General features: G+C 41.2%; 1 protein-coding gene across 3 annotated transcripts in view; it reads right to left on the reverse strand.

Moving 5' to 3' along the window:
* Positions 1–1,855: 1,855 nt before the first annotated feature.
* Positions 1,856–15,838, reverse strand: part of LOC104951033 (metastasis-associated protein MTA3) — a 21,321-nt gene continuing 7,338 nt past the window's right edge. For all 3 annotated transcript variants that reach the window (XM_010777665.1, XM_010777664.1, XM_010777667.1), the window contains 11 exons: positions 9,930–10,056; positions 9,652–9,715; positions 9,084–9,201; positions 8,443–8,545; positions 7,647–7,746; positions 7,387–7,575; positions 6,148–6,222; positions 4,873–4,931; positions 4,606–4,724; positions 3,618–3,775; positions 1,856–2,399 (listed from right to left, as the gene is read on the reverse strand). In XM_010777665.1, coding sequence (XP_010775967.1) covers positions 2,151–2,399; positions 3,618–3,775; positions 4,606–4,724; positions 4,873–4,931; positions 6,148–6,222; positions 7,387–7,575; positions 7,647–7,746; positions 8,443–8,545; positions 9,084–9,201; positions 9,652–9,715; positions 9,930–10,056 — 1,361 coding nt within the window. In that variant the 3' untranslated portion in view covers positions 1,856–2,150. The remainder of the gene's footprint in view (positions 2,400–3,617; positions 3,776–4,605; positions 4,725–4,872; positions 4,932–6,147; positions 6,223–7,386; positions 7,576–7,646; positions 7,747–8,442; positions 8,546–9,083; positions 9,202–9,651; positions 9,716–9,929; positions 10,057–15,838) is intronic.

The following is a 15,838-nucleotide window of genomic DNA, read 5'->3' on the forward strand; positions in this document are numbered from 1 at the left end:
GTGATGTCGGTTACCTGGAGTTAGGACACGGGACTGGAAGTTATAAATTACCATTTACAATGTTATTAAATACAAACACACACGTACATTCGTACATAAATCTAGAGACTTACACGTACATCTACTATAACTAAAACACACCATAGTAGGCACTTAATTCAGGTGATGTAGTGTTGCATCTCCCTAAACAATGTACGTATTTAGGTAAAGTGTTACTTCCTCCAATTAAAGTGAACGTGTTCTGTAGGACTGGTAAAGCAAAAGTATGTGTTAAGATAAAAGACAGGTGTTCAGGAATGTGAACATCTTGGCTTTCTAGTCTATATCGGACTATCTGACAGCGTCACCAAACCATATATCACACACACACCACACAAACAAATCTTATAACTTCCCAGAGTCTCCCGTCCCTGAGCGTAAGGGTTTTTGGTCTCGGGGGGGTCTCTCGTGAGGACTGGGTCACCACCACGTTCAAAAGATCCATTTAGTGTGTATTAGATGACTTTACTATTGATATCTTTATAAGTTAACAGATATCCTCGGTCAACTACGTCGAGGTCACAGAGAAGGGTCTTCAGGGCGGGTCAGTCGGGTTCGGGGAGCACCGGTGTCGTGTGGGGCCCGGACGTCTGTGGGGGGGGAGCTGGGAGGAGAGGAGAGCAGCGGGTGTGCCGGGGGCCGTCACGACCCTTTTGCGTCGATTGGTAGTGGTGTCGTCCCGACTTCGGTCTGTCTGGCGAGTCATAGTGTGTATCTACAGAAAAACAAGTCGAGTAAGGTGTTTTAGTACTCAAATAAAAAAGTTTGATTTCACAATGAACGAATTAATTGGGGACGGAGCTTCGTTTATCGTAATGAACAATTTATAGACAATTGGGGGGGGGGCGTCTTTATGGTTCCTCGGAGTGTGGTGGAGTTGATGGACAGATAACACGGGACACATGAAGCACAAGGACTCAGAAGAGATGCTTTCAGGTGGGATTTTATTGGAGGTCGACTCTCACATTCACACAGTGATGGAATAAAAAGAAAAAAAGACCAAAAAAGAAGAGGTCGAAGATAGGATGAGGATATTGCAACAGCTGTTAGAAAACGGTGGATGGGGAGAAATGGCAAATCATGTCTGCAGGGTTCACAAGCGAGAAAAGGCAACATGATTCATGTGATGTTTGCATGATTTGAACACAGGAGAACAGCTGAGTGGATGGCATGGCGAGGGAGGATATGGTCCAGTTGATGACTCCGAATGGGTGGGACTGATCAAGAGCAGCAAAGAAGTTGAGAGCAGCTTCTTATTATTGTACCGAAAACAAAAAAAAGTCCTAAAGCTTCAAGCTCTCGTCTTTCAAGTTTTATCAGTGCAAATTCATCTAAAGCTCATTTTCAACCCAAACACAATTCATTTTACACACATGATTAGCAGCATGAAGAAAAATGAGTGTGCAAAGAGGAACAAAGATGGTGATGGGAAACACACTGCAGCTGAGGTTCAGTATTTACAATAAACATTCAGTGACTTGTTCTGTCGTGACAGAGTGGGCACGCCTGTACCAGGGCGCCGTGCAAAATAGAGCTTCTCTTAGAAAATACATTTTCTCTACGTCTAACTTCAGCAGGTACGCAGCTCAGACTAGAATATGAGTTCTATCGATTACAATCTATTAGTTAATAAAAGCAAACTCAGTTACTATGCGTGTTTTCAAAGGGTCTGCAGGTGTGATCGGGGAGAGGAGCCCTGTTTAACCTATAAATCTGTGTGTATCATTCCAACAATGGCTTTCAGTTCACAGTGACCAAGAAACTCAACAGATAAGAAAATAAAAAAATATGAATGAAAAGATGATCAAACTCATAGTTATGAGGACAGGCAGTCTTTATTGGAAACAGGGAGTGGGAAAATACAAAAACCAAAATAATAATAATAACAATAATAATAAAAACAGAAAGAGACAGACAGGAGGGGCAGATGGGGGGGTTGATGGTGGGGCAATCGGGTGATGAAGGTTGGTGAGTGTGTGTGTGTGTGTGTGTGTGTGTGTGTGTGTGTGTGTGTGTGTGTGTGTGTGTGTGTGTGTGTGTGTGTGTGTGTGTATGTTTTGTCTGCATGTGTTGTGTTTTGTCTGCAGGTGTGTGTGTCCATGTGGCAGAAGTTAGGAGGAATTTAAAGAGCTCTTACACTCTGCCTTTATGGCCCCACAGTTAATGGGGATAAAGGGCCGGCGCGCTGCGCGGCGCAGCCTGATGACATCACGGCACATGTGCCGGGCCAGCTTGGTGAGGCGGGTGGCCTGCAGCAGGAAGGCCTGCTTGGTCTTCATGTTGGACTTGGGGCTGCCGCTGTTTCGCATGGGTATCATGTGGTTGGACTGGCGAGCAGTGTGGCCCCGAGAGCGAGGCTCCTGGGAGGGGGAGAGAGGGAGAGGCCGCTGAATCAAGCTGAACTGATCACTGAGGCTGCTCAAACATTAAAGGTGGTTTGAAAACCTTTTATCTCTAACAGTTTCTTACTATGAGCGATGTGCTTCAAAGCCATGGAAGTGAACACAGTGTTTGAAATACAACACCACTGAGAGAAGTCAACACAAGTTTAACACAAACAAAATACTAATATCTTAGCATTTAAATATGAAAATAAAAGGAATATAGTCTATTATAACAATCCTACCTGCGTGAAGGTTGATGGAGGAGTTAAGTCAGCTTTATGGTTCTTTTGGAGGCTGCCGTTTGTTGTGCTGTTATTACTCAGGGGTGATTCTAAAATATTTTCCACCCTGCTTATGTCACTGAGCGTAACTACAGCCTCCAAATGACCGTATGATTCAGCTGAATCGGCATTTTATTAAAAACACCGAAAATGAAAACTGAACATTATAATCTTCATGAAGGAAGGATTGAATGCAACGCTGTTGTATCAGACCGTATTAAGCTGTTGAATCATGCTGATAATGCTGCTGCAATCCAGTTATGCCAGCTGGTTTCAGGGGTTATGTTGTAGTGTACGCAGGCTAAGAGAAACATTATGGGAATCATTTGATTAAACAGAGCCATATAATTGATGGTTTTAATTACAGAGTTAGTGCCTCTGTATTGAATTGTATGCAAATGAATCCCTAAAATAAAATAAACGTAGATAAAAAAATTGGCCAATAGAAGAAATTGCTGTAATGGAAAACAGAAATAAAGCATAATACTTCTTTAAAGAAATAAGTATTTCTGTCAGCATAAAAAGGGGTAAACTACAGCATGGCAGGCGTGTTGCTTTTTTGAAGTTTCAATGAAATGCTGGACAAATCCTGCATTCCAGTGTCATCCGCACACATACAAACTAAATCTCGCTCTCACTTTTCTCACTTAAAGAAGAGGAAGGTGTGTCGATGTATTAACAGTTGGCATGCAAGATACAGAAAGTTTAGATTTGACTGAATAATTGATGTTAAACTTTACTGAGCTGCAAGTTGTGTAGTGCTATGCTTTATAAAGCATCTTACTTTGGGATACAACTATTTAGCAAGAGATAAGGTGGTTTTGAATATTGCATGAAGAACGCACTATTCTTTTCAGAATTTTCGCACATACATCACATGATTTTTACATGTGTGCATTCTGGCGGAGCTTACAGTAGGTACTGGACTGGGGGAGGTACTCTCCTCTGGGACCTCGGCTCTGCTAGGCATCTTCAGGCCTCCGTACTTCTTCCAGTACATCCAGCAGGAAACGCAGAGGCGGCACTGCATGTTGGGAGGGCCCCACGAGTACCACTGGGCCGACTGCATGGCTGTTAACGCACACAAACACATCGTTGAAGGTTAGAAGCATCGCTGCAGAAAACTGATCATCCATCCTGTTATCAAATCCTGATTTCAGTTTTGGTGTATCAATGGGGGAGGAGTTTTAACCTCAATATGTTTTAAGTATAGGTCACTGACAAGAACATACATTTCAAGTTTTTTTGTGATTATTTTTTGCAATGCTTGGACTCAAATTGGTCAACGGCTGGTTTTACAAATACAAAAAGATAGCGTTTCTGGTTGCTGCTTCACAATCACAGCTTCTGCCAGACAGCTATTGTAAGGATTATTTTGTAAAGCGGCTTTATCAGCCAGTCATTGTTATTGCTTCTATTGAGACGAACTGTAGCTTCTTCGTGAGCTTCACAGAAAAGTTTGAGTATGAGTGATTCCTATAATTCATAATTTAAGAAAAAGCCAAACATTATTTAAACGCTTTTTCCTCTGGGTATTAACATTGTAAATGTGATCATTTCGAAGTATGAGGATATTGCTCATTTTCACTATTTTCTGTCAATTTATAGAAAAGAAAAATCCAAACAACTGTCAAAGTGAAGGGAGATATTGCCCATAGTAACAGCTGTCGGGTTACATCGGTAGAAAGGCAGTGAGGGTGAAAATAAAGGGAACGTATCTCTTCCAGAGCCATAGGATCTCTTAAGGGAAGAATAATCATTCAGCTTCAAACACTGCCTCAGTTTCCCTTCCATTTCTCATTGACCCGTGGTCAGCGCCCATGGGATTCAATTTCACAGCTGCAGTTCTCAAACACTCACTCTCACTCTCACACACACACACTCACACAACCAAAACTCACTATAGCAGCTCTCGCAGGCTCTGCCCCCGCCTGATACATGGAAGGCCCCGGGCCCCGCTCCATTCACTGTCGCCATCTTGCCATTGGTCAGTGAGATCTGGTTGGGGTTGGGCTTGTTACTGCCAGAGAAGAACAGGAGCAGATTTAAGGAAACAAACAGACAGCAGCCACATTCTGCAGTGCTTTAAATCAAGACATTAATTATGCATTAAAAGCCACGGTTACGGTAATATGCAACCAACCTCTATAAATGTGAAAGCGACTTACTATGTGGGGATATACACCTGCTTCAGTTTGCTCTCTGCCTCTGCTGCCTTCAGTCTCTTCTGCTCAAAGAGAAACACAGTGGATTAGGGCTGTCCCGAATACCATTTTTCGGGCTCCGGATATTCGGTAGTAGTCAGCAGCGAATATTCGGCGCGCGCTTTACCACGTGTATTTTGGTTTATTCTAGGCATTCATTTTGTTATTCTACAATATTGTTGTTTTATAGTGTAAATACAATAGTGTATTGTGTTTTTTACTTTCGTTGCAGTTTTATATATGTCTTAAGTGTAATTTGGCTTGGCTTCCTATTTTGTATGGACATGCTTTTATTTTGAAGGAGAGTTAGCGCCGTTGATAGGAAGTTGTTGTTGCTATGGAAACACCGTGATGGAGAAACGGAGTGGAGATTGACGGAGAAAAGTAATATCTACATATAAAGACGGAGAAAGTAAAGGATACAGTTCATGGTTAAGTGTTAGCACCTCCCGAAGAGGCACAAGCTCTCACGTTGATATTGGAGATTTCAATAAATTCAATTTGGCAGCTGCACTGCGGCACTGCCAAAAAAAAGAAAGAAAAACGAACAACGAAATTGAAAACCGAATAGTACTCCAACGACCCAATATTCGGGTACAGCCCTACAGTGGATTTATTCATCAACAACAAAACATATCTGAAAGCTGTGTCCCTACTTATCAACTATTACTTCAACTTATTTGACAACTTCCCATGCTTTTTCTGCACAGAAAATCCACTCTCCTCAAAACAGCTTTATAAAATATGTTGTGTCTCTGTCTGACAACTTTTTGACAGATAACATGCTTTCTGATTGGGGAGGTGCATGGAGTTTTAAAGATGAGTGCATTTAACAGGCTGGGAAGGTACACTGAAAAGATACTACTGAGGTGCAATATCGGAATTGTAGGATCTAATATTTCTGAAGTTTGAGTCATTGTAGAGACTAATATTGAACGTTTCTTTGCCTCTGCTATCGGTTTCGACCATTATGTTCAACATAAGACATGCAGAACATACTACAGAAATATGTTACATATATGCGGACATACAAACCAAACAGCACATCAAAAACATAATTTAAGACCCTGACACACGGCATTATGTACAGATAACTTTTCAAAAATCTTTGTTTTGTCTGTCTCATGTAAAGGTAACTTTAAAAAAAAAAAGAGTCTACTCTACAGGGCACCTTTAAGCCTAACCTAAAATATATAAATGTTTAAATTACATTATGTGTAAATCCTGAACGAGTCTCACCTGTTGCACATATCTGTCTGTGGTCTTCCACATGTAGTAGTACTCAATGATACTAGTCAGAGACTTCCATGGCAGCTTCACAGGAGGAAGTAATGAAGAAGTGTGAAGACAGGGGAACAGAAAGAGAGACCAAGCAAATTAATGATATTAATATCTCATGTTCTCGCCATCTGCGTGCGAACGCCTTCATATATATTCATGAGAGGCAACGTGACCACAGAGGCTGAAAGCTAGCGTCTTTGCTCAGTGCTGAGCCCCAGACCAAAACACACTCCCTCACGGACACACACAGTGATTCACACATTTAATAAGTATTCATGAGCACCTGGTGCCTCCGCAAACACCCATATCCTGACTTTATTGTAGAGTACAGGTAGAGTGGGCAGGAGAGTTCAATAGAAAGAGTCACCCCCTGTTGGCTTGAAAGGCGGTAGTTAAAATTGGTGATTTTAGTTTTCCCTTTACAGAACTGTGAATCATGAAGATTACAGCAAATTCCAAATGTTCAACGTTTTTCACTGAGGAGGTCTCAACATTTATAAAGAAACTCTTGAATATACTTATGCAGCATAATCAATGGTGCATTTATATGCTAAGTAAGTTTTAAAAAAGCAATTTCCCACAAAAAAATCAGCTTGTCACAGAACCTGTGCTTTTTACTTAACTCTTGATTCTGTGATCACGTTTAGTATACACAGCAGCCCACAGTGTAAGTTCAATTTCAACGGACATACATGAATACACAAAAACAATAAAGTAATCAGTCAGTGAAGAGGGAAATTACTCACTTAAAGGGTGAGCATATATGCCTACTCTGAATAAGAAAATAAATCATGCAAAAATAACCATAAAATTGAAGCAGGATCTACATTGTGTAATACATTGACTTTACATGTAACATACTAAGTTAAAAAGAGGATTGAGTGTTGAGTTACTATTGTAACAAACTGTTATTGTTTCTCATCTTAGGACTGGATCTTTAAAAATGCAGCACGTTTATCCTGTTCTTCTGGTTTCATCTCCTCATCAAGTTAGAGAAACCTTTCAGGCATTCACATTTTGAGTCTAGAGGGAAAATCTTAGCCTCATTCAGGCCTGACTGAGCTATTGAAAAACATATGTTTGCTTCTTATGACAATTACGTATAATATAACACTAACACACTCCTGAACACAGAATAGTGCTTGTGTTTGATATGTCGTTAAACAAACCAGAGTTCAGTTGCAAAGACAAACTTACAAAGTCTTGTCGGATGTCGTTGAAGTCTTTTCCGTATTTCTCTAGTGCCTCTTCGAACATGGCGGCCTCCGAGGCGCTCCACTCCTCCATCTCATCCCTGCAGAGCACGGGGCCGCCGGCCGGCACCAGAACACTCAGCGCACTGGACAGGTCGTAGTTATGGCGATGCAGCGTGTCCATCGCATGGAACTGCAATTGGGGGGGGGGTTACAACTATCCTTCAAAGTCAAAATCAGGTACTGTGTGCGTCTTCTACTAACCAGTGTGATATCTCGTGAGGCTGCGGCTGCACTCATGTGTAAACTCGGCTGTCGGACTGAGCTGCTGCAGTCTAACGCTCGAGCAAAGGTCCCGACCGCTCTGAAAAAAGTACAAACACCCAAGACCAAACTTAAAGAATATATTTATAAAATATAGGTGTTGACAGAAATAAAAGCAGCTGCACAGCTTCCAGTAATGAGACTAAACCAGGCTGATGACTCAAACACAACAAAAAACACAACTCTGTGCATTATACATTATTAATGCTGTTTTCGTCCAGTTTAGAAACCCAAATAAACTGTGATGAATTCTCATATACTTTTGTTTAGGTAATAATAAAAAGTTACTATAATGAACTATACTTTGGAACCATCCCTCAATTAACAACAAGGCACATATATTACATTAGGGATTATATTTGCAATTATTCTTCCACAAACAGAAAAACAACGGCTGACTAATGCAACGGTTAGAGCTGCAAATTGAATGGGCATGCTGCCTAGTTTTACAGTTTAATCTGAATTTACGAGCAGTGATTAAAAGTGTGGTAGAAGCGCCTTAGATCTTATTGGTTGTTTTTCTTTGGGCACGTTGGAATATTGAACCATCTACAGATCATCTACTTCATGCACCAGAGTTAGGATATAGTGGGAGTTTCAACAAACATGACAAAAATGTTATTACTAATAAAGTTACTGCAGCATTATTATGGATAATCTGTCTTTAGTGACATTTCAGAAGTTGCAGCTGCAGTCTGGAGGGTTCATAACATGCTGTCAGAGGTGAGTGTCTTACCGTGCCACCACTAGGAATTGGTCTATCTGTTTGCTGGAGAGCGGACACTCTGGATACCACAGCTTCTCCTCCAGCTTGGACTGGTCCCTCTCATCTGCCTCACCTGCAGCACACACAGAGGCAACAGTTTACACACAGCACGGGCCAAAGGGGAAGAAACTGAACAATATTTTGGTTATTTGTAAGATATTCTAATAATAATGAACTAGCCTTGAGATTACCACATCAAATGTCCCGGTAGAGCTAAGAGATTAAACTCAGACAATTTGACTCCAGACACTGTTAGAGCTCGGTCATGTTTTCAAGCTGGATGTGTGAAAGAGGATTAAGAGTCAAGTCATGGGACAGTATCATTTATTATTCTCTTCCTGGGTAGACTCGTATAAACAGAGAGGGTCAGTCATGTGCTTGCACTCTGACTAAACTTACAGCGGATTATTTAAAAAGGCAGCTATTGTCCCCATTTATGAACAAAGAGTGCATATTCACAACACTACCTTTCCCTGCTGTAACCTCTCGAGTCTAGTCGCACACAAATACACATATTGGAAATGTAGATAATGAGGCTAGACATTTGACATGCTCGGGTGTAAACAATAAAACCTGGAATTGTACATTTAAAATCACATGTTCTGACTGACCCTCTGGTAGCATTTCAGGTACGTCTGCCTGAAAGCGCGGTCCCACTCTGATTTCTCCTTTGTCGGCCAGAAGGGTTTTCTGTGTTGGGTCGTACACCAGCGAGTAGAAGAACGTATCCTGAAGAGAACAACACACACATTTTAGAAAGGCACATGGTTTCAAAAAAGGCTCGAATGTCAAACTCAATGTCTTCTCTATTATACATAGTTGACATTTGTATGTAACAAAGATACCTGCTGCTACAGAAAAATTACTTTTCTCTAGCTGAAATTACATGTACGGATTTGTCTGTCGAAGGAATAATAAATGTAATGTTTTAGCCATGAGGTGTTGGTAGGACCAAAAAAGTAATCCAACACTTTCATGATTGGTGTTAAAAAAAATGATACTGCACACAATATTTTTCCTACATTGTATAGACTTAACGATAAATCAAGAAAATAATCAAGTTATTAGACAACCAAAAAGTTAACTTTATCAGTAAAAAGATTAAACCTGCGATAACACAATCTGCTATAAGCACAAAACTGCAACAGATGACAACTCCAGTTCTTTTCTTTGGCCCACCTCTTTGTCAAGGTATGAAAGAACGGCTTCTGTCTCATTCAATAACGCTACACTGCACTTCCCCCTGAAAGAGAGAAAGAAAAAGAGAGGGGGGGGGACAAGCACCGTGTTAAAACACAGGAAGTGGGCAGCACTAGATTTGTCAGTTCATGGCTGTATGAATGACTATCCATGGGCACTGCCTGCAGATGAGATGTGAGGTTCAGTGTGAGAGTGAGTGAGTGAGTGAGTGAGTGAGTGAGTGAGTGAGTGAGTGAGTGTGAGTCACTGTACAGTACCTGATGTGTGTTGCAGGTAGACTTTCGTACTGCCGGGAGAGGAAGAGCTCTCTGTGGCGAAGCTGGTGTTTCTGTTTATCTGACATATCTGTCTCTACCGGGCTCTCCTTCTCTTCTTCCAACTCCTCTGCAAAAAACACGACAGAGAAAAATAAATAGCTTGAGCTTAATGGTGACAAATAACAGACCGACACATTATCAAACTCACAAATGGTCTCAGCCAAACTCATCCATTTATCTCTTCGATTTCATAAAACACCACTTAATGACATTTCATAACTGAGCTTTCTTCTGCAGACTCCTAAAATGGCTCTCGGAAGTTTTACAGTCAAACTACTGCTGCACTTTTACGCCCAGCCAGGACTACTTTAAGAAATTACATTTAGGAGAACACAGTGTTCATCCATAAAACTGGATTAGCTGCAGCCAAGTCGCCACAAAAGACTCTGCAGCTAAACATTAGAAGTTGTTGTTACAACGTGTAGGCATAAACATAGTTGCCAATAGCAGATGATGTATATTTATCTCCTATAACACTTTGTTTTCACTCTTCTGCCTCTATTACATCCATTTTGGAAACAGATTTCCTGTTTCCTCTGTCCAAATAAGTCACATTGTAAACTACACTTTGCTTTTTCAAAAGGTGCTTCATATTGTATGTCCGAATAGATTTGGAAACCCCCTCCTGCCAGACATTTGTGATATTGGTTTGCGGGGGGCTGCGTGTGACAATTACAAAAACTTTCCGACACCGACCATCTGAAATGTACGCCCACTTCACAGCGTGATTGCGGAGGTGAGAAGCAGTCAGGGTTTGAATTTCTTTCACAAGTTCTTTTTTTTTTCAGTCTTGCCAACTGCATCTGTCATATTTGATGTGAACAACACCATGAATGTCTTCCAAGAGAGACTGTCTGTAAGAGTTTGCCTTTATAGTCAAACAGTATTGCATTCCCCCCCCCCTCTCTATGTGGACCAGCTTCTCACCCTGCTCTCATTGTGGCTGTTTAACCAAACCCATTTTAAGTTTTAGCCAGCATGTTGACGTGTACATTTCCACTCTAAGAGGAATACGCTTAGGGCAGGTGTATGCTCAAAAGTGTATTTAGTGGTTCCGAATGGGCACGCGTAGGTTAAAAACCTTCTGTCATAGTTAGTGGCAACATATCATGGGAAACATGACACTCTTTGGGTTGTTCAACAAGGGCATTCAAGGTGTTTCTGCTGCTTGTACACAAAATAAGTGTTACAAAAAGAGTTGGTGAGAGCAGTTCAAATCCTGCTTATTTCCAACTTACACAACCATGAAAAACAAACAGGAGTTGGGGATCAATAAAATATATCTAATCTAAGTGTGTGAACTTGGCTTGGGGACAGGTCATTTCTGAAAAGTAATAAAACCTTTGGAAGTTGCCACTATTTCCAACATCAGATATTTGGGAGGGAAGGAGATTTCAGACGATGAACACCCCCTGATAAGCACTTCAGATGCAGCATACCAAACCCCTCACCCCTCACTGTGTCTCTGATTGGCTCAACATTTTTCAAAGTCCCTTCCTTTAGATTTTAGTGTAAAATAGACTTTCTGATCCCTGTATAAGTTGCTGTTCTTACTTTTATCCAACAGATAGCAGCCTTGCGGTTTTCTGATATGCTCTGATTCAGCTGATGCAATAAGAAAGGGTTTTTTTTTTTTTTTAAATCTGCTGCTGCTGCTGTTTCAAATGGAAAGCCTTTCACTTGCAAACCACTGTCAGGACACTGCAGGAAGTCCACCTATTGATTCTCTTGAGGTTAGCGACTGTTTACTAATTCATTGTGGCAACATTTCGGCAGTGGATGTGTAAATGCATGCACCCAAATTTTGCTAAGTCAAAATAGTAAAAAATGTATCTAAGATAGTTTTAGGTGGTTTTGAGAGCAGCAAACACAAATATTTTCACTACAATAGGCAAGCACTTTGAGCACCAGGAAAAGCGCTATATAACTAACAACTATTATTATTACTATTTTGTTAGGGAGGCAGTCACAGTAATCTCAGCGGAAAATACATTAAACTCTAGAAAAATAAATTCAAAACTGTTTGCACGGCTTGATAACAATGGAACATTTCTATTTTTAAGACAATCTGAACCATGGCTCTATAATCCAAATATTTAACTGTAGCTTGGTCATAAGTACAGACAGTTAAGATGTGTTAGCTATAATACTGCACATTCTGATTTATATGTGTGTATCACATTCACCGTCTGTCCTTTTATTTTCCTCCTGAGCCATAAACTGTGTGACTTTTATTTTTTTACAATGCAAATTGGTAGGCAACGCTAAATGGTACTGTTACAGTATCTTCTGTGAGCAGCTGGTAGACGACGGCCTCAAAAAGCTTGTGGAATTGGCACTGTGCTGCGAGGAGTGCATATGTCCATGCAAACTGTACGGTTCATATTTTAATGCTTTATGTTTACAGAGTCTAGCCAAATTAGCACAACTGGTTTTCCCCAAACGGTTTGACCACACAGAGAGAAAAGAATGAGATAAGATATGTCTGTCTTTCCTGTCAGTGCTGATTCTCAGGCAGAAAAATCAACACCAACTATTATTTTCTGGGTCTACTGCAGCTGATTTCTCATCATCACATTTCATTTAGCTGACGCTTTTATCCAAAGCGACTTACAATAAGTGCATTCAGTTAGTATATAAGTGCTTTTTATTTTGTTTTGTTTTTTAAAAAATTGTATTGCTTTAAGTGTAGTCGAAAGAGATGAGTTTTCAGTCTGCGCCGGAAGATGTGTAAGCTTTCTGCTGTCCTGATGTCAATGGGGAGCTCATTCCACCATTTTGGAGCCAGGATAGCCCACGAGTTTTTGCTGATGGGAACTTGGGTCCCCCTCGCAGTGCGGGTGCAGCGAGCTGTTTGGCTGATGCAGAGCGGAGTGCACGTGCTGAGGTGTACGGTTTAACCATGTCCTGGATGTAGGAAGGGCCAGATCCATTCGCAGCATGGTACGCAAGTACCAGTGTCTTGAAGTGGATTGTAGCAGTTACCAGAAGCCAGTGAAGGGAGCGGAGGAGCGGCGTGGTGTGGGATAATTTAGGAAGGTTGAAGACCAGACGAGCTGCTTGCGATCTGGATGAGCTGCAGAGGTCGGATGGCACATGCAGGTAGACCAGCCAGGAGGGAGTTGCAGTAGTCTAGGCGTGAGATGACGAGAGCCTGGACCAGAAGCTGCGTCGCTTTCTGGGTCAGGAGGGGACGTATCCTCCTGATGTTGTAAAGAGTGTATCTGCAGCAGCGGGTTGTTGCAGCAATGTTTGCAGTGTTCTCATCCTAATCATCCAACTCAAAGTTCTGGGATTGTATTGGCAGATGTTTCTTGTTTTTATTTCAAGGAAGTGATCAACAATTTGTTTTATTGAGACCAAAGGACAAAATGAAACGCCACTGGAACCAGTTAGAAGGATTCCCAAACAGTACAGGTGTTATTGTGATAAAAAAAAAAACACATTTAATTTTCCTCTTCATACAGGCTCAGTCTAATTCTCTCCCTCCTGGTAATTGAAAAATGCATGTGGACTATAAATATGAATAGCAGCATATGTTCAAGTTGCACTGGAGCGTCTATTTATGTGACTATATGGTTTCACTCTGGAGCCGTGAAAGACATGAAAAAAATAATAATGATATTGGTGATAAATGTAACTATGTGCACAGGACGTGCTAAGTGGAAAAGCAGCTGGAGACGTCTGCTTGACTGACAGGTGGCATAAAGCCCATAATTACATTTTCCACACTATGGCTGGCTTAAAACACAAAGGAAAACCATACAGTTTTCGACTGCTCCAGGAATATCTATTCATTAGTTCAGAATTGACCAACAATTTTAACAATAGATTAATCCTTTCAGTTATTCATGGTGTTAAAATGTAGAACATTCCCAGATTCCCGAGCGTGAATATTTACAGATTTAGTTTGCTGCTAATACATTTCAGTTGGCCTCCAACCAACAAATTAATTATTTATTTTTTAGCAGTTAGCCTGTAGGTTATTTTCACAATGATTGATTAACCAAAATGTTATTTTTGAATCATAAACAACAGAGAAAAGCTGAAAATGTTCCCTTTTGTTAAGGTAAAACCAGGAAATGTTTAGCATTAAAATGTAAGTTGTTTCTAAACTATTATCTGTCTATCAGCTACCTAACTGATGTGTATTGTACCGTCTCCTTCAACACTGAATTGCTTTAAAAAAGGGACTTTTATTTACATGTGACACCTGAACAAAAAGTAGTCTTATGGCGCCTTTCCACTGCAGGGCCTGGCACGGCTTAGTTAGGCCTTGGTAGACCAGGCTCACTTTATGCTGCGTTTCCATTACAGTTTAGTAGCTGGGGCAGTAACTATAGTAACGCAGTGTAGGCGGAGCCGTGACGTCATTCAATGCGAACCACAAAATCAACATCAGCCGTTAGCTGTTAGCACTCAGAGCTCACAGCTCCTCATATCTGTTCAGAAACTAGACAAAAGTTAAACAAGTACAAACCACAGACTGTCTGTGTCATGGCGAATACAGTCACTGGTTTATTCATGTCTGTATAGGCCGTTGTTGTGAGTGTGGACGGTCGGAGCATATACTGCGTTAGCTTAGCTGATCTCCATTCAGAAAACACGCATTTTAAAATAGGGTATATGCAGGAATCCTGAAGTCAAATTTAATACCTTTTAAGATCTTTTTTAAGACCCTTTCCATACATTTTAAGACCTCATCGCAACTCCGAGTTCTAACCGGTTACATTGGCGACACACTTTACCTCACATTTACTATATTGATTCAATATAGTAAATGTGAGGTAAAGTGTGTCGCCAATGTAACCGGTTAGAACTCGGAGTTGCGATGAGGTCTTAAAATGTATGGAAAGGGTCTTAAAAANTTTCCAAGGTATTAAGAAGGTCCACAGCAACGACAACATGAAACACTCTTTAATTTACTGAAATTACATGTCGGGAAACCCCCTCAAGGCGGCCCCATGCATAGCGCACCGTAAAATGCTGCTTCTTATTTTAAGTTTCATTGCCTTGCTCCGCTCTGCGGGCGGGGGGGGGACTAAACGACTACGGTAACGGGTCCCAAGGTGGGTAGACCGGCATACGCAACGCTCTGGGGATCCAACGGCTCCGTGTGTAAGCCCTATATGATCATCTCCTGCTGCTGGGCTGTCAGAAGAGGGGGAGGAAAAGAGAGGCAGGCACCGTTTATTAAATATTATTATATTATTATACAGAGAACAGAGTCGTTATCAATTTGTTTTAAAGCTCAATAAATAACAAAGAAGGCACTTTTCTAAATTTGTACGGAAGATTTAAACTTAAACGGACATGTTGACCGGCGGAATTTTTTTTAAAGGAAACTGCCGCACGGTTCGCTCGTCCCTTGGAAGAGGCGGGTGTTTTTCATCTGCTGGTGGACTACCTGAGAGATATACAGCAGGAGAACACTGCGGAGAATAAACAGAAGGGCAACCATGCTCCGGGGTCTTCTTCGCTGCTTTTGGTGTATTTTGTGGCGGCAGCAGCGCCACTTACAGGCCTGACATATGTACTACAGCGTTTCCAGCATTTCCAGCGGTCTAGTGTGAATGGACACATTAATGATTCGAATGCGTGTGAACGGAAGACTTTTTTGCGTTTGCGTATGCGTTTTACCTTATGCGTCCTCGTGGGGCCGGGGTCTAAGCCAAACTATATCCGGTCACAGAGATCTGCTATTTTAAAGTAAAGTCAACACATATCGACCCTAAATATAGTCTATATTAAGAACGAGAAAAGTCTTAACATATATCGTTTTTTGTAAACATATGACGAATGTGTGAGGGTGATGACGTCAAAGCATCGTCTTATTTGCCAGGGCTTAG

Source organism: Notothenia coriiceps, unplaced genomic scaffold, assembly GCF_000735185.1.
Source record: "Notothenia coriiceps isolate Sejong01 unplaced genomic scaffold, NC01 NC01_scaffold00018425, whole genome shotgun sequence".
Lineage (NCBI taxonomy): Eukaryota > Metazoa > Chordata > Actinopteri > Perciformes > Nototheniidae > Notothenia > Notothenia coriiceps.